Source organism: Furipterus horrens, unplaced genomic scaffold, assembly GCF_987537825.1.
Source record: "Furipterus horrens unplaced genomic scaffold, mFurHor1.1.pri manual_scaffold_2, whole genome shotgun sequence".
Lineage (NCBI taxonomy): Eukaryota > Metazoa > Chordata > Mammalia > Chiroptera > Furipteridae > Furipterus > Furipterus horrens.
This window is the reverse complement of record NW_028327172.1, coordinates 12,764,341-12,780,634: the sequence shown is the minus strand read 5'-3', so window position 1 is coordinate 12,780,634 and position 16,294 is coordinate 12,764,341. Positions and strand designations below refer to the sequence as shown.

General features: G+C 48.6%; 1 protein-coding gene and 1 long non-coding RNA gene across 2 annotated transcripts in view; one reads left to right on the top strand and one right to left on the bottom strand.

Annotated features, from left to right (window-relative positions):
* Positions 1-1,642: 1,642 nt before the first annotated feature.
* The window catches only part of CRY2 (cryptochrome circadian regulator 2), a 32,897-nt gene continuing 18,245 nt past the window's right edge, over positions 1,643-16,294 (top strand). Inside the window, exons 1-5 of the mRNA XM_090262219.1 lie at positions 1,643-1,867; positions 10,442-10,550; positions 12,072-12,214; positions 13,849-14,033; positions 14,772-14,860. Coding sequence (XP_090118345.1) covers positions 1,662-1,867; positions 10,442-10,550; positions 12,072-12,214; positions 13,849-14,033; positions 14,772-14,860 — 732 coding nt within the window. The 5' untranslated portion in view covers positions 1,643-1,661. The remainder of the gene's footprint in view (positions 1,868-10,441; positions 10,551-12,071; positions 12,215-13,848; positions 14,034-14,771; positions 14,861-16,294) is intronic.
* Positions 6,980-8,544, bottom strand: LOC150017915 (uncharacterized). Its single transcript, XR_016509178.1, has 2 exons — positions 8,191-8,544; positions 6,980-7,277 (listed from the first exon to the last, which is right to left on the bottom strand). It is a non-coding gene; the product is annotated as an uncharacterized LOC150017915 (long non-coding RNA).

Sequence of the window (16,294 nt, the reverse complement as noted above, 5' to 3'; positions counted from 1 at the left end):
GGATTCTCAATTCTAAGACTTTGGTTTATTTTTCTTGCTCCAATCCCATGCTGTATCTATAGCATCATCATCATCATCCCTATTTTACAACTGAGGAAACTGAGGCACAGAGAGGCTATGTAACTTGCCCGAGTAAGTAATTTGCTAGTTAATGGCAGAGCTGGAAATGAAACCCAAGGCTTTTAGGTCCATGTTCTCAAGTTTCTCTTCAGAAGTCTTGGAAACAGGAATGGCGCTGCCGCAAGCTACTGAGTGTGCCATTTAACTAAAGGGAGAAGGGTGGGGGCCATGGTGCTTCTGACGCAGCCCGGAAACTCAGCCAGCGCTTCTTTTCCAGTCCACTAGGGGGCGCGGGTAACTTAAACTCGCTAGGGACGTCCCACCCACCCGCCCCTGGTTACCTTTCAACCAATCATCAAATATTTACCCAGAACGCAGTTCAAAGGGAATGTAAAAGATTGCCTAATCCAGTCATTTTTTAGGACTGCAAAAAAAGACGAACAGAACTGATCTTTGTCTTCCTAAACACCTTCAGCAAGGAAAGAAACTTCCCACTACCTGGCTAATTTGTCTCATTCCTACACCACTTTACACTAAGTCCCTCCTTAAATATTTTACTCTTCCCAGAATAAACTAGATCCTTTGCTCTGGAAACAAGGAGCAATTGTTTGGCATCCTCATGGCAACCACTCTTCAGAGATGCTTGTAAATAGTGAGGTGTATAGCCATGAAGTCATACCTCAGTTCTCATTTCCCTCAAAGATATAATAGCTCACGATTACATTTTACCTCCTTAGCAATTTACACGTTTCTTTGGTCTCTCCAATTTCTCCATGCCTGTTTTAAAGTGTAAAGTCCAAAAGTTGAGATTGCACTCCATTATTCTATCCAGTGCCAGATTTACTTCCTGCTTCTTGAATGATATCCTGTTATAGTGGAGTCCTCTTATGATACTGAGCAAGTCATTCACCCTGCAGCAGCCTCAGAGTTTATACTTGCCTGTAAAATGAGAATAATAACAGCTTTTTCACTCGGGTTTGTTGAATGAATGCCACTGTCCTGAGTTGAGAGCAGTAAATGAGACAGCACATATATATATATATATATGGAGATTGTCACGTTGTTTGGCACACGCAATGTGCTAAATAAATAGAGGGTATAGTAGAATGGTGTAGATGATGTAATAGATTGCGGTAGATGATGACGATGGTGTTGATGACAGCGTGCTATAGGACCGCCGGTTGTCAGTTCTGTGGGTCATTGTCTGGAGTCACAGTAACCCTCCCCGCTAACCCCCAAGCCCAGGCAGCTTCTTCCTGCGGCAAGCCTTTAATAGGACACATGTAAGAGATCCGCTGTCTCTAGAGACTCAGTGCGTGCCCAGATCTCCGCGGAGAGTTCCAGCCAGCGTCACACTACCTGCCGGCCAGCGGCTCCCTGGCTAGCCGACACATGGTGGGAACGTGAGGGGGCGGGGCCAGATTCGGAGCCGCTGGTCCAATAGCCCGGCGGGAGGGTCCCATCCAATGGCAGAGACGCTTCAGAGCCCGAGGGGCTGGGCCACAGGGAGGAACGGCATCGTCATAGGTCACCGGGGGCAGGGCGGGGCCCATGGTACTGACAGAGGCGGGGCGGCAGTGACTCGAGCAGTCTGGGCGGTGATGGCGGCGACGGCGGCAGCGGCGGCTCCCGCACCAGCGGCCGGCACTGATGGCGCCTCCTCAGTGCATTGGTTCCGCAAGGGACTTCGGCTCCACGACAACCCGGCGCTGCTGGCGGCAGTGCGCGGGGCGCGCTGTGTGCGCTGCGTTTACATCCTCGACCCTTGGTTCGCGGCCTCCTCCTCGGTCGGGATCAACCGATGGAGGTGAGGGGCCCCGGGACGGGATCGCGGGGTCGGTAGTAGGGGGTGGGGTGACGCAGCCTGGCCTCTGGGGCTCCCAGCAAAGAGCCACCCCCCCCACGCCAACAAGAAGGGGGTGGGTCCTGCTCCCCAGTCCCCCGCGGACCGGAAGACCCTAGCCTGGGGAAGGTGGGGCAGGAAGACTGAGCCGGGTCTCCAAAGCAGAATCCGGGACCAAGGAAGCTAGAGCCATCGAACCAATGGCTTGGGTGGCCCAGGGCTCGACGTCTAACAGAGTGCTTCAGCACTGTGTGTTATTCACTCTGGGCCTCAAACGTTCCTGTGGGACAGAGATCACTATCCCCATCATAGAGACGGGACTCTTATGCCCTAGAGACACAAAGTTGACCTGCCCAAGGTCTTGTAGCCAGGAAATGGCAGAACTGAGCCTCCTGGTCTAGGGCTCATACTGGTGTGTGCTGAGGGAGGGGAGGACAGGAGATATCATGGCATGAGGGTAGGGTCGGGTTTCCGATTCTATTCCAGAGATGATCGCATTCTTCAAGTAAAGTGCCCATTGCTGGGGTCCTGAAGGTAATTTCTAAGCCTCTGGCTTGTTTGAATTTGCCCTTTCATCCATCCTGGCTTCCCTACCCCAAGACTGCCCTGCCTCTGAAGGTGTTTAGGGACTCTATCTTAGCATTAAATGAGGCCAGTGCTGGTCTCCCCTTTATTATAAAAAAATACTTTAAGGGCATGTTCAGTTGTTGGCACTGTGTGTCCTGAGCTAGAGAGCAGTGTTTAACCCATTTTGGAGAATTACCTTAGCAGCTGTGAGTTTGCTAGAAGAAAAGGGAAAAAAGGAACCAAAGTGTCACTTGCGCAACTCCTCATGAGATTGATTTTAAAGGACAGTTGAGCCACTATAGATCTGGCTTTTATCAACTGACATGCTAAGATTAGCAAGCAGGAAAGCTGTCATATTAAGGGCCCCTCTTTCATGACTTGCAGAAGATGGAGTCTGGAGGATCATGGAAAAGGAGTCACAGATAGGTAGTTGATTATTTTCTCTAACTGTTGAAACCAAGGAATTTTGAGACATCGTGTACCCATCTCTTTAACATGCCCTGCAGTAGCCATTTGGCTTGTTTGCAGTGTTCTGGGGGATGTTTGCTTGCAACCTTGTTGCACTGATGGGCAAGATTATTCCCAGGCTAGGGCAGCTCGCAGCGCAATGTTCTTTCCTCTCTGGGGTGTGTGTCCTTCCTGGAGAGTGAGTGCTCATCGCAGTGGACCTGTGCAGTGGCCCCTCCTGCCCCATTTATGTAGCGGGGATGACTAAAGATAGTCCTGTGGAGAGCCTGCCCACACAGTTTTCAGGCGGCTCCGTTGCTCTGCCTCTGCTCCAGTTTCCACAGATGGGAGCTTGAGTCTATCTCCAAATGACCGTCGTTATGGTGGACATTCAAGCAAGCCTTAGACTTTGCCTCTCTTCTTAGGGCAGTGTGCCAATCAGAGCAGAGGCAATAGAAACAGGCTACCTGCTTGCTACATTGTCACGAAAGAGTTTCTTCTTTTATTAGGCTGCTGAGGGCATTGCCTAGGACTGCCTCCTCCTTTGTGGTAGTAAAGATTAAAAAATCAGCAACAAAAACTGTTGTTGATTAAACTCGGGTTTGCGAGGAACCAGCTGTTCATGGATTTTTGTGGGTTACCCTTTTATGGTTGTGCTTTCCAGCCAGGGAAAAGAGAAATGGAACGCGACAGATCATGCCTGGGTCAAATCCTGAAGTCAGAGGCGGTGTAGGAATGCAGATTTTAATTGAGCGATTATTTCATGAGGGTGCAGCACTGCTCTAGATTCTGCTAGGCACCCAGCAGTGAGCAAGCAATTGTGATGGCCAGAGCTCCAGAGCCTACATTTTAATGGAGGAAGACAAGTAAACAACCATAATTTAGCAGAACTAAGTGTCATGAAATAAATAAAAACAAGGGGACAGAATAGAGCAGTGGTACTCAATCTTGCTGCACATGGGGATCACTGAAGGGTCTTTAAAAGATGCCTGGGCTCCCTCCTTCCCCAATTCTGATTTAATCATTCTGGGAATGACCTGGGCATTTGGGTTTTTAAAAGCTCCGGTGTGCAGCAAAGCCTGAGAAGCACTGGACTAGAGAACCACAGACTTGAGCGTGACAAGTTGGAAAATGTGTTGCAGTGCATGGGCAGGAAGTGTAATTAGTTTTGACATTTGGAAGAAACAGGTGAAATAATACAAAACAGGTCGAATATAACTGCTCCTGGCCCTGGAAACACTCCTACCACCCCCACCATCCTCTCTGCTCCCATGATCAGATCGAGGGCAGGGCTGCAGACGGTTCTGTGCACCCGGTTGGGGGAGTGATGGAGCCAGCGGTACCGCTGCATAACAGCAGTACGTGTGATCTTCCGGTGCCTGTTCTTGGATCTGGGAGTGATCTGGGAAAATTGTGCTGCAGCATAACATCCTAGCTCTGCAGATGCTTCAGCTGCTGCCTCTGAGAAGCCTCCCTAGAAAGGGGTGGGGGGGGAGCCCTGAGCCATCTGCAAGAGGTGGGGGGAAGCACAATCTGTGATTTCTATTATCCTGCACTTCCTACGCTGCCTCCCACACAGTGTTTTTCTGCAGATGAATCAGGTTCAAATCACCATGAATGACACTTTTGAAGAGTTAAAGAATACAGAGAAAGACAACCAAGAAATAGGTATATTTATTAGTATAGGAGAAGGGCTAGCATACTCCTGGCCTTGGTGGTAGTGGGAAATTTATGACCTAATAGTAGCTATATGAGCTTTCAGACTTTTTTTTTTTTTTTTTTGGTCCATGTAGTAGTTTTGGCTAAGCCCTTTACCATTTTCCCCAGCTCCACCTTTCCCAAATATGCTACATCTGGAAGGAGGTACTGCAGTGAGAACAAATTAAAAAAGAATAATAATAGAGGGTGAGTGAGCAGCTTCTAGATTTAAAGATGGGTACTCAAAATAGGCCCTTGCAGCTTTTAGTTACCTTTCTCTCCCTACTGCAATTTACATAGGTGTTGTCAACAGTTCACTTCACCCTTTATTTATTGGGTTGGCCAAAAAGTTCGTTTGGTTTTTTTCCTTAAGATGGCTTTAGTAGTGCTTAGTTGTCTTTAATTTCATTCTAAACAATTTGGTTAGATTGTATTGTGACAGTTGTCTTATCAGCATGCATTAAAAAAAATTACCAAAATTGGTGAATTTTTGTGTAGACATTTTAATATTGAAGATGGAAGAAGAAAATATGCAACATGTCTGGCATATTATGTTTTATTACTTCAAGAAAAGTAAAAACGCAACTGAAATGCAAAAAAAAAAAAGAAAAAAGAAAAAGATCTGTGCAGTGTATGGAGAAGGTGCTGACTGATTAAATGTGTCCAAAGTGGTTTGTGAAGTCTCGTACTGGTGATTCCTCACTGGATGATGCTCCACAATCAGGTAGACCAGTTGAAGTTGATAGTGATCAAATCAAGGCATTAATTGAGCACAGTCAATGTTATACCATGAAGGAGATAGCCGACATACTCAAAATATCCAAATCAATACAGTTATTGGTGAAAATGAGAAATGTGTCTTATTTTACAGAATAAACAATACAGACTTTTTGGCCAACCCCATAAATCATGTTCTCCCTGGCTCTGTGCTGCACCTGCATTCAGGAGCTTCTGGGTCAGAGTAAGTTGGTAGAAATAAAATATCACGCACATCGCTCAGAATTAATAAATGAGATAAATGGCAGTTTTCCCAGAATGCCTGGTGAGAACAAGTGTGTCTCTCTTCCCAGTGCTGGGAGCTTGAGCTGTTAGCGACATGGGCGGTTCTTCCCTGGAACTCAGCAAGAAGGGGCTTGAGAACCATAGTCTACTTGTGGGGAAATTTTATTTTCTCTGAGCTGTTCACACTGGTACCAGCTTTACTAGCCTGCTGCCGAGGAAATGTTTCCATTTGCCCCAAAGAGATGAAATCCTTCATCTTCATCTTGCACTTGGAAATTAGGAAAGAATGAATATATTTTTATCTGAGTGATACTTAGAGATCAATCTCCGCTGTGGGTTATGGCTTTGGGTTATCATTTTCTAGGAGGGTTAATAAGCTCTCTTACTTAGGAGAAATTAATTTCTATTAATATTCTATGTAGCCAGACTGGGTAAGCCTATAATGTCAGCTTCATAGTTAACCTTGACTTGAAGCAGAGAAGCTTGATCAAGGGTGATCTGGACCCAAAAAGAATTCACTATCATTCTCCTCCCTCCTATTAACAAATAAAATAGTCCTCAACACAGAATCTGTCATCTCTAGAGAAAGCCTTCCCTAAAGATCTGCTTGTGTTACTCTCGACCAAAGGATCTGCCTGTCATGTCTATAGGGCTAGCCCCATGGAGTCGTGAGTTAGAGTTCTCTCTATATTTTTGGGAATCCCAATTTGGTTTTCTCTGGTGCTTTCTGCCCCTGGCTCCAGAGCACTTACATAATGTAATTCAGTTGCACATGTTGTCTGATCCAAAGGGTAAGCTTTAATGCCTCACTCAGGACTGTGTGCTCTGAATTTTGGCCATGTGAGCTCAGCTTGGAGCTGCCAGGGTTGAACACGGCCATCTCCAATGCCCAGGCCAGTTCTCTTTAGAAGATCCCCTCATTGAAATAAAGAGAAACTGGCTGTGTAGAGACAAGGGCTCTAAGGGGGCACAGAAGGCCAGGCTTCAGCGCGTACCTGTCCCAGTAACGATTTGTCCAGTAGCAGTGCTGCTCCGTGGTCCTTCGGTGTGATGCAAAGCTGTCACCTGGCAGGCCTCAAAGTTGGTGCTATAGCAGCGGCTCCGCTTTCCCTGGCTGCCTGGAGGCTGGGGCTCCTGGGGCCTGTGGCCTGCTGTGGAGGCCATCCTGAGGCCTCCCTTTCAGAGAGAGCCCTGCAGGGTTTGATGAAGGAGGAAAGTTGGAAGTAACAGCATTTCTAGAATGCCAATGAGGAGGCAGAAACCAGAATCTCAATGAGAGAAAGTTTTTATAGAAACAAGTTAGAAACAAAGGAAGGCAATTTATAAACAGAGCTAGAAATAAAGTTCTGTCTTCTAGAACAGTGCTTCTGAAACTTTAATGTGCAAAGAATTCACCAGGGGATCTTGCTAAAATGCAGATTCTGATTCTGGAGGTCTGGGATGGTGCTTGAGATTCCGCATTTCACAGCTTCTGGGTGAGTCACAGGTGCTGATCCTCTGAGGAGCAAGGGCGTGGCTGCAAACGTGCTCACTGAGTCCTGGGCAGCATGGCATCAGCGCTCAGGCAACGAGTCCTGGTCAAGGGGCAGTGGGGGCTGCCTGCTGGTTAAGAATGTAGATGCTGCCCTGGCCAGGTTGGCTGGTTGGTTGGAGCACCATCCTGTACACCAAAAGGTTGGAGGTTCGAGTCCCAGTCAGGGCACATACCTAGGTTGCAGTTCACTCCCCAGTTGGGGCATGTATGGGAGGTAAATAATTGATGTTTCCCTCTCACATCAATGTCTCTCTTTCTGTCCCTCTCTCCCTCCTCTCTCTAAAATCAATAAACATATATATGTTTTAAAAAGCGTAGATGCTGACCCACACTGCCTGGGTTTGAATTCTGGCCATTTAGGTAATATTGGTGCCTCAGTTTCCTCATCTGTAATATGGGAATAATAGTGTATGTCAAACAGGTATTTTAGAACTAAATGAGGTAATGTATGTAAAACAAGTAGAATAGTGCCTCATTTATTGTAAATGCTCATCAGATGTCTGTTGTTGCTACTACTATTATGATTATTATTATTACCATCATCATCATCATCATCATTTCATTGCTGCACTCAGAGTTGGACCTTCTGCTCCCTGCCTCAGCTGTAGACATCCCTTGTCAAAGAAGAACAGGCTTTCATGGGATCAGCTGTACTTAAGAGATGGTGTAAGGAATCTCCCCTTTTAGCACATGTGGTCTAGAAATAAAGTTCTATAGAGGGCAGCTGGAAGCTAGATTTCAGATGTGCACGTCAGCCCTATTTATAGCTTCAGATGAAGTCCTGTGCGGCCTGGTGGACTGTGAAGGAAGAGGCCCCAAAGTGCATGGCAAGGACATTCCTGGGAGCTGCAGATGTAGGACCATCTGTCCTGGGGTTGTGTAATTTGTCATCAGTTATCTCTGGGCATCCTGTCTGGCAGGGCCCAGGTTTCAGGTGGCATGAGGCTATTTACATGGTTCTTTCTTATATCCGCCCCCCCCCAGAGGAGTGGGGAGGCTTGGGAGGAGGCCCCCGCGCAAGTGCAAGTGCGTCACTCACCTCTCAGCTTTCCTTTTCTGAGGGCGTCAGCTTTTCAGAAACAGAAATTCACAGAGGCGGGGCTTTCGGATTGCTTAATGCACCATTCAGCCGGCCAGTCTCCTCCCATCTAACCCCCGGAGGCCAGCCTCGCTTCCCGAGCCCTTGGACAGTCTCAGCACCTTTGGGCTGGGACTGGGCTCCACTCGTGCTGGAATGCGGGTCTGTGGCATTCTCCGCAGCGGGCGTGTCGTGCTGTGGACGTCAGAGCAGCAGTGGGGGCCGGTTCTAGTCGGCAGCCTCTGAACAGCCGCTGCTTCTGTGCGCCGCCAGCCGTCAAGGAATGTGATGTGCTGCGGGCAGGCGCAGGCTTTCACCGCGTTCGCTGTAAAATCTGGTGACGCTCGTTGTTGCCAGAGACGGGGGGGGGCGATGCTAAGGGGTGGGGAGCAGGAATCTGGCCTGTCAGGGTTGAGTTCCTGAGGAAGATCAGAGTGTCAGTGGATTACCTGTAGTTAGGTTTGTGTGTGTCAGGGAGAGGGACTCCAGACACCCGAGGGCCTGCTGAATCTCAGCCTCCCGGTAGGGGCACATGCCCAGGTTTCCGGTTCCTTCCCTGGTCGGGGCACAGCACAGAGGCAACTGATCCATGTTTCTCTCACGCATCGATGTTCCTGTCCCTCTTTCTTCCTCTCTCCTCTCAAAAAAATAAATACAATGTTATAAAAATGTGTTGCGAGAATTAAAAAGAAAACACTTAAATGCAAAGCAGATACAAAATGACATTGTTAACATAGGTCACCTCTGGGGAGGGGAATTAAATTTCCTGGGGGACACAGGGGGAGGAGACTTTTTACTTTGTATTCTTCTGTAAGTTGAATTTTGAACTGTATTAATAGCTATCTGTTTAAAATGTTAACTTTATTTTGTTTAAAAATAAAACACATATAAAATGTATTGATAGAATTTCTCAGAAAGGTGGTTGTGCCTAGCTGAACAGCTAGTAAGCTTCTGTGGTCATATAAAATAAAAATTTTAAACCACTGAAGGCAATCAACAAATGTTAATTTCCTTTCCCTTTCCCATGGTGATCTAGCTCTCAGGCTAGGTTACTGAGTATCTGGAGTCCCCCTACCCTAATCCGAACCCTGCCTCCATAAAGCATGGAAGCATAGCCCATAGAGAAGTACCTTCTAAGACAGCGGTTCTCAACCTGTGGGTCACAACCCCTTTGGAGGTCAAACGACACTTTCACAGGGGTCACCTAAGACCATCAGAAAACACATATATAATTACATATTGTTTTTGTGATTAATCACTATGCTTTAATTATGTTCAATTTGTAACAATGAAAATACATCCCGCATATCAGATATTTACATTACGATTCATAACAGTAGCAAAATTACAGTTACGAAGTAGCTACGAAAATAATTTTATGGTTGGGGATCACCACAACATGAGGAACTGTATTAAAGGGTCATGGCATTAGGAAGGTTGAGAACCACTGTTGTAAGGCCTTATTCTTGGCATGAGAGTCTAGTGGCCAGAGCCCCAGAGAAGCCTGGAGAATTAACTAAACAAAGCCCTGGGGGGGGGGGGTACCCCGGGGGGGGGGGTACCCCGCCCAGGCTGTGAGGCTGCGGCAGTAGGCGTACACACAGCCCAAAGCCTGGCTGCAGAAAGGCAGGGCGTCTGTTGCACCACGGTAGGTGGGATTTTTCAGGGCTACTGCAGACACTAGTGCACCTGCTTTTCAAATGGCTTTCTTATCTGTTCTCCCTTTTGATTCTGATATCAACCTTGTAACGGGTGGGTATTTACACACAGGGCCGGAAGCTGAGAAGGAAAAAGTAACTTGCTTCTGACCACAGAGGAACAACAAGAGTAGGAGCAGCTCACTTTTAATCCAGGTTTTCTTTATGCCAGGCACTGTGCTAAACGTCTTTCATGCATTGTTTGATTTTAGTTACCTAGCAATTCTATAGTTGATGTTGGATAGGTGCTAACATCCATTCCACATTACAGATTAGAAAGGAAGCAAAAGAGGTTAAGTTACTGCCCAAAGTTAGGTGGCTGGTAAGTGGCAAAACCTGGGTTTCAACTGATCCCCTACCGGTCATGCCTGGAGTAGACCCTAGGCCTCTCCAGTCCTGGTACTAATGGCATTACTTGTTTGACATAAACGGCGAGCCACCTTCTCCTCCTTTGTTAGGAAAGAGAGCCACTCTTTAGGATGTTACCACTAACAAGGCCTCTGTGGACCCCACAGGTTCCTACTTCAGTCTCTGGAAGATTTGGACACAAGTTTAAGGAAACTGAACTCCCGCCTCTTCGTAGTCCGGGGACAGCCAGCTGACGTCTTCCCAAGGCTATTCAAGGTAAGTGTGCAGAGTCTGAGACTAGACCCTGAGAGCCTGCTCCCCAGGGTTTCCCCGCAGACTGAGTGAGATGATATTCTGACCAAGGAAATGGAAATGGCCAGGGCTGGTCTGACCGCCGCTGCTGGGGAAGTTGGGAGCAAACGCAGCTGGTCAGCTTGCCGACAGACTGAAACTGTGCTAAGGAAAACATTCTGTGAAACCAGTGTCTTGTTGGAAAGTTCTCAGCTCAGTCCAGACATAGGATGTGGCAAGTTTTTCCACCGGGGATGCTTCCTTAGATGTTTCCTTGGCTCAAGCCAGCAAGATTTATTAGGGCTCATCCCACGCCAGCAGTTGGAGGGCGAGGTTTCCTGTTCAGTAAGGGGCGTTTCCTGTTTTTCTTTGCTCTGCTAATTGGGAAAAAAGTCAGCCTTTGATGCAAGAGAATCATACTGAAGGAGAAGGTCAAAGAAGGCTTCTTGGAGAAGGTGTCATCTAATAGCATTTTGACTATTATTCACAGGGTTATGAGTATTTAACTGTAATCTATATGAACTGCTAAGCCTAGTACTTGGCTCATTGTAGGGGCTCCATAAATGTTTAGTGCTGTTACCCCTGGACAAGGAATAACAAGCCCTACCCAGACCCCACACCCTAGGCAGGGCTGAGTCAGGACCAGAATGGCCTGTGTGTGACCAGAACCTCTGCCCTAAGGGGTTCAGAGTTTTAAGGGACCATGACCAGAGACTTTGGTTGGAATATGATATTCTTTTTGCTAGTTGCATGCTCTAGAGCTTTCTGTGGGTTATCTGTAAAACCTTTCACAGGACAGCTTTCTTTCAACATTGCTAGGAATCTAGTAATTTCTATCAGAAAAATCTACTTAGAAAAGAAACCTCCCTCCCTTTTTAAAAATGTGGCCCCTCTGGTTTGACTTCTGTGACCTCTGGGCTCAGGATTGTTCTTCCTTCCCGGCTCCCTGAGAGCGGGAGACTGTCGCCTCTGTTTGCTGCTGGCCTCAGGACTGTTGCTGTGGAAACCAGCAGGACACTTCACATAGTACACCGCTGCCAAGGAAACTAGGCCAGAAGTTTGCAGGGCCCTGAGACGCTCTGGGAGAGGCTTGCTGAGCAGGAGGGCGGTGGCAGTCCTGCCCCCACTGTCTCCACCAGTGAGTCAGCGCCTCTTTCTGGGATGGGGGGCTCCGCTGAGAGCATTGTATTTATAGCCTTCTGCCTCAAGGACACAGCAAGTGGGCGGGGCTGCCCCCCTCTCTATGGACTTCACAGAGAGACCGCTGACCTCAGGCTCTGGTGGTGCCCTGCCTGCCATTGCCCTCACCTCAGAGGCCTGCCCTCCTCAAACCCTGTGAACCTCAAGCTGTTTACTCTCCAGTTCACATCATTGTCCCTGCTGTATTCTGCAGCTGGTTCTGACAGGTCTCTAGACTTGCTCTGTTTCCTCCCAGGAAGGAGCTGAGGGCCCAGCTTCCCTCTCCTCCCTAAACAGTGTTTAGCATAACAGATTCTGTCTCCACAGGAATGGGGGGTGACCCGCCTGACCTTTGAATATGACTCCGAACCCTTTGGGAAAGAACGGGATGCTGCCATCATGAAGATGGCCAAGGAGGCTGGTGTGGAGGTGGTGACCGAGAACTCTCATACCCTCTATGACCTGGACAAGTAAGAGATGGGTCCCAGGGGTCAGCTCACCTATTGTGGGAGTTGGTGCTTTGGGCCCCTGCTGGGTAGAACTGAGGGAGGTTTAGCAATAGGGCTGCCTGGCATGTGAGATATGGAATTTTTTAGAAGCTAGAGGAAAATGGACCTGAGCTGGGCTTGTAAAACAGGTCACAAAGAGCTTCATCTCAGTTGGGTGCAGAGAGGCTCATTAGGCCCAATGGATGGAAGCAGCGAGCATCCCCCACTGAAGGTCTTCATAGATCTGCTCCTAATATGCTCCAGTCCCATCCACTCCTCATATTCCCACTCCTGTCCTGCTCCCCAAAGGCTGCCCTCTGACCTCAGTGGACCCTAACTCTTACCCCTCCCAAAGGATCTCTGTTCTAATAGACCCAGTGTCTGTACCTAATAGGAGTTCCCTGGGCTCCCCCGGCTATCTGGGTTTCCAGGTCATGTGTTAAGATGTTGCTCAGGAGGCTGTAGAGGTCCCTGCAGGGAGCTGATAACTACAGCGTAGCCTCCTTCTCTGGGGACAGACTGTGCTTTCAGAGATTCTAGGAGGAAACCCTTTTCTCCCCTTCCCTGGCACAGCCCTTACCCTCCTGCTGCTGCTGTTGCTGCCAAGCCAGCAGCCAACACTTCTCCCCACAGCCCTCTCCCAACCCAGTGGTGGCTGCCAGGAGGCCGGGTCACACAGCTCTGCATGTGAGCTGGGCTCAGGGGGCAGGCGATGCTGGGCGTGGAACTCCTCCTCCTGCCACGTGCCGTGCCGTGCCGTGCCGTGCTGCCGGGAGGAGCGGAGGAGCGGGCAGTGCTGCAAGGGCAGCAGCCAGCCTCAGAACTCCCCTAGTGGAGGAGGGAGAGCGCCAAGCTGAGAAATGAACTCACCTAGCCAGCCCGTTTGCATAAGCTGCTCCTTGGCCAACAACCGCCCTGGGAATCTGGCTCCAACCCACCCCAAGTCCTCTTTACATAAATAGCCTCAATTCTCCACTCTCCTGTATCTTTTCTTCTTACCTGAGCACAGCTAAGTTTCTCTTGTTCGTGAAAAAATACTTTGTGAACTGCGAAATACCCTTTAAATAGTAGTTGTTGCTATTAATAATCCTAGCCCCTGTCTCTGCTTTAGGGAGGAGAGGCTGTTCTCTGCCTCTTTGTTCTAGGAAATAGGGACCAAGGAGGGATTGTCCCTCAAAGGAACAAGTTTGCAGCCCTCATCAAGGAAGTTCCTCAAAGCTTACACTGGTCCATGGGGATTCCCCTGGCGTGGACAGCCAGGCTTAGGACCAGGAGGTCTAGTGGGGGATTTTCTGTGTTTAGAGAGATCTGGTTAGTCTTCGTCTTCAGGCAGCTCCACACCGACACCAGTGAGCCTGGAGCTGGGTCCCAGACTTGGCCCTGCCTTTTCCCAGAACCGGAGGCACCGGCTGCAGCTCTCTGGGCTTCATTTTCCCTCTCAGTGAAATGGAAATGTAGCTTCCCTGGCCTCTCCTTCCCTCTTAGGGGTGGGACCTGTGAGCAGATAAGGAAAGGTACCCTCTTAAGCCTTTGAAGTCTGGGCTCTTTTCTGAGGCGGCAGGGGCCTGAAATGAAGGGCCTTGTAAGTGACCTTAGGTGTGCTTTGGGATTCCCAGGATCATTGAGCTAAATGGCCAGAAGCCACCCCTTACCTACAAGCGCTTCCAGGCCATCATCAGCCGCATGGAGCTGCCCAGGAAGCCCGTGGGCTCTGTGACCAGCCCGCAGATGGAGCGCTGCCCAGCCGAGATCCAGGAGAACCACGATGAGACGTACGGCGTGCCCTCCCTGGAGGAGCTGGGTGCGTACTTCCAGCCCACACCTCTGAGGCCAGCACCTCCTCTTTTGTAAAACACCTTATTGGTTTTTTTTAAATTCTTTGTCAAAGTAATGCATATTATTATACACAGTTTGGAAAGTACAGAGAAATGAAAATGGAAATAACAATCACTATTACCCACCACGCAGAAATAATCACTGTCATTTTGGAATACATCCTTCTGGTCTTTTTTCTGTTTGCACTCATACATGTAACCTTACGTTTGTAGTTCTTGCTTTTCTCTCGCAAATGATATAGGCACAATCTGGTGCTGGTACCAGTGGGTTTTTCAATACCAAGATAACTAATAATGCTTCCGTTGAAGCAGGGGAGGTCTCAGTCTCTTGGGTTATTGACTACACTCTTCCTCCCTTTCCTCTTCCTCTCCTCACCCCCATTTTTTGATCTGAACAAAGTTAGCTTTCTCACCTGAAAACCACAGTTATTGCCAGCTAACCTGAAAGGGCGACGGTCCAGGATTGTTCTCATCAGCCTGGAAGGAAGGAGTTGCTGGGATGGGAAGGCAAGGGAAAAGAGGAAAAAGTCACAGTGGGAAGAGAACTGGGATGACCTAGAAAACACTGGAATGCTACAGACGATCTCAGCCGCAGCAGCACCAAGAACACCGCGGTTGAGTTCTTACAGACTCAGGGAACAGACTAGTGTGCAGAAACCTGCTGAGCTAGCCCTGCAAAGGCCTGACCTCCAATCCTCTTGTAGGGTTCCCCACTGAAGGGCTTGGCCCGGCTGTTTGGCAAGGAGGAGAGACAGAAGCCCTGGCCCGCCTGGATAAGCACTTGGAACGGAAGGTATGACCCCTGTTTCTGAGACATAGAACTTCAGATGTTGGCACCCATGCGGTTGGGGGGGGGCGGCGGCATATGGGGTCAGGCTCATGTCCCTTAGTGCCTCTTAGCTCACAGTGGTTGAAAAATAAAAACCTTCACACTGATTGGCTTGGCTCAGTGGGTTGGGCATCATCCTGCAACGCAGAAGGTTGCCCGGTCAGGACATGTGCCTGGGTTGCAGGTCAGGTCCCTGGTTGGGGGCATGCAAGAGGCAACCAATTGATGTTTCTCTTGCACATTGATGTTTCTCTCCCTCTCTTTCTCTGTCCCTTTCCCTCTGTCTGAAAATAAATAAATAAAATCATTAAAAAAAAAAATCTTCCTGGTGGCGATAACAGCAACAGCAATAATAGCAGCTACCATTTAGTGAGTGCCTACCACCCGCTGGTCACTGGGCTGAGCACTTCTGGGTTAAGTGCCTTCTTGCATCATTTTCTTCCATCTTTTCTATAGCCCTACAAGGTAGGTAATGAGCTTTCCATTTTGTAGATTAGGAAACTAAGGCTTAGAGAGGTTATGAAACTTGCCTAAGGTCACATAGTTAGTAAGCAGTAGAGTGAGATCTCGTTCTCTGTGATTCTGACACTTAACGTTAGATTGCTCTCTTTCATCTGTGGGCGTGTTCCCCTTATGAAGAGGGTGTCTGATCAGTGAAGCCCGTAAGATTAATTATTCGGTGTTTATGTGTCCCTCCACCTTTTGCTGGGTCTCCTCCAAGGCATGGATTTCCATTTGCTTGGACACAGAGAACAAATGGCCCACCTCCTAGTGACATGGGAATTGCCCCCCCACACCCTGAGAACAGAGGTGCAGAAAAGGTTCTCTTGACTGAGCAGTCAGCTCCTAGTTTCCTGCCCCCTGGCAACTAATTTATTGACTTGGTCCCTGAAGTCACAACTTTTTGTCTTCCTGCCCTGATGGCTAAGAGATAACAATGGAACAAGGAGCTAAGGCAGGCCTGTTGGGGAAAAATGCTTCCTAGCCTTGCAGGTGCCGAGGGCCCAGCCTCCCTGAGGCTCAGCGGCCTTGATGTCCTCATGTGGCTGGGCTATGGGGAACCAGCTGTTTGTGTCCACACCAGGAGCTTTACCCAGAGATTTTAGGATGTTTGCAGACAAAGGTGGGCCAAGAGGGCAGACGGGTAGAGATGACAAATGGGATGGCAGAAGTAGAATAAGGCATAAAAGTGCAAAGACCTAACTTAACGGCCCTGTGGATTATTACCCCCTTAACAGCATTTTGTAGAGGAGTGCTCTTTAGGGTCATCAAGTCCTGGGCTCCCTTTCCACACAGGTCTGAAGGACCTCTCCTGTCATGTGGTCTTATGTCAGAGCTCTGTAGACTCAGTAGTGGCCAGAGGGAATACTATGTCCTATACATCTGGGAAAACAAAAG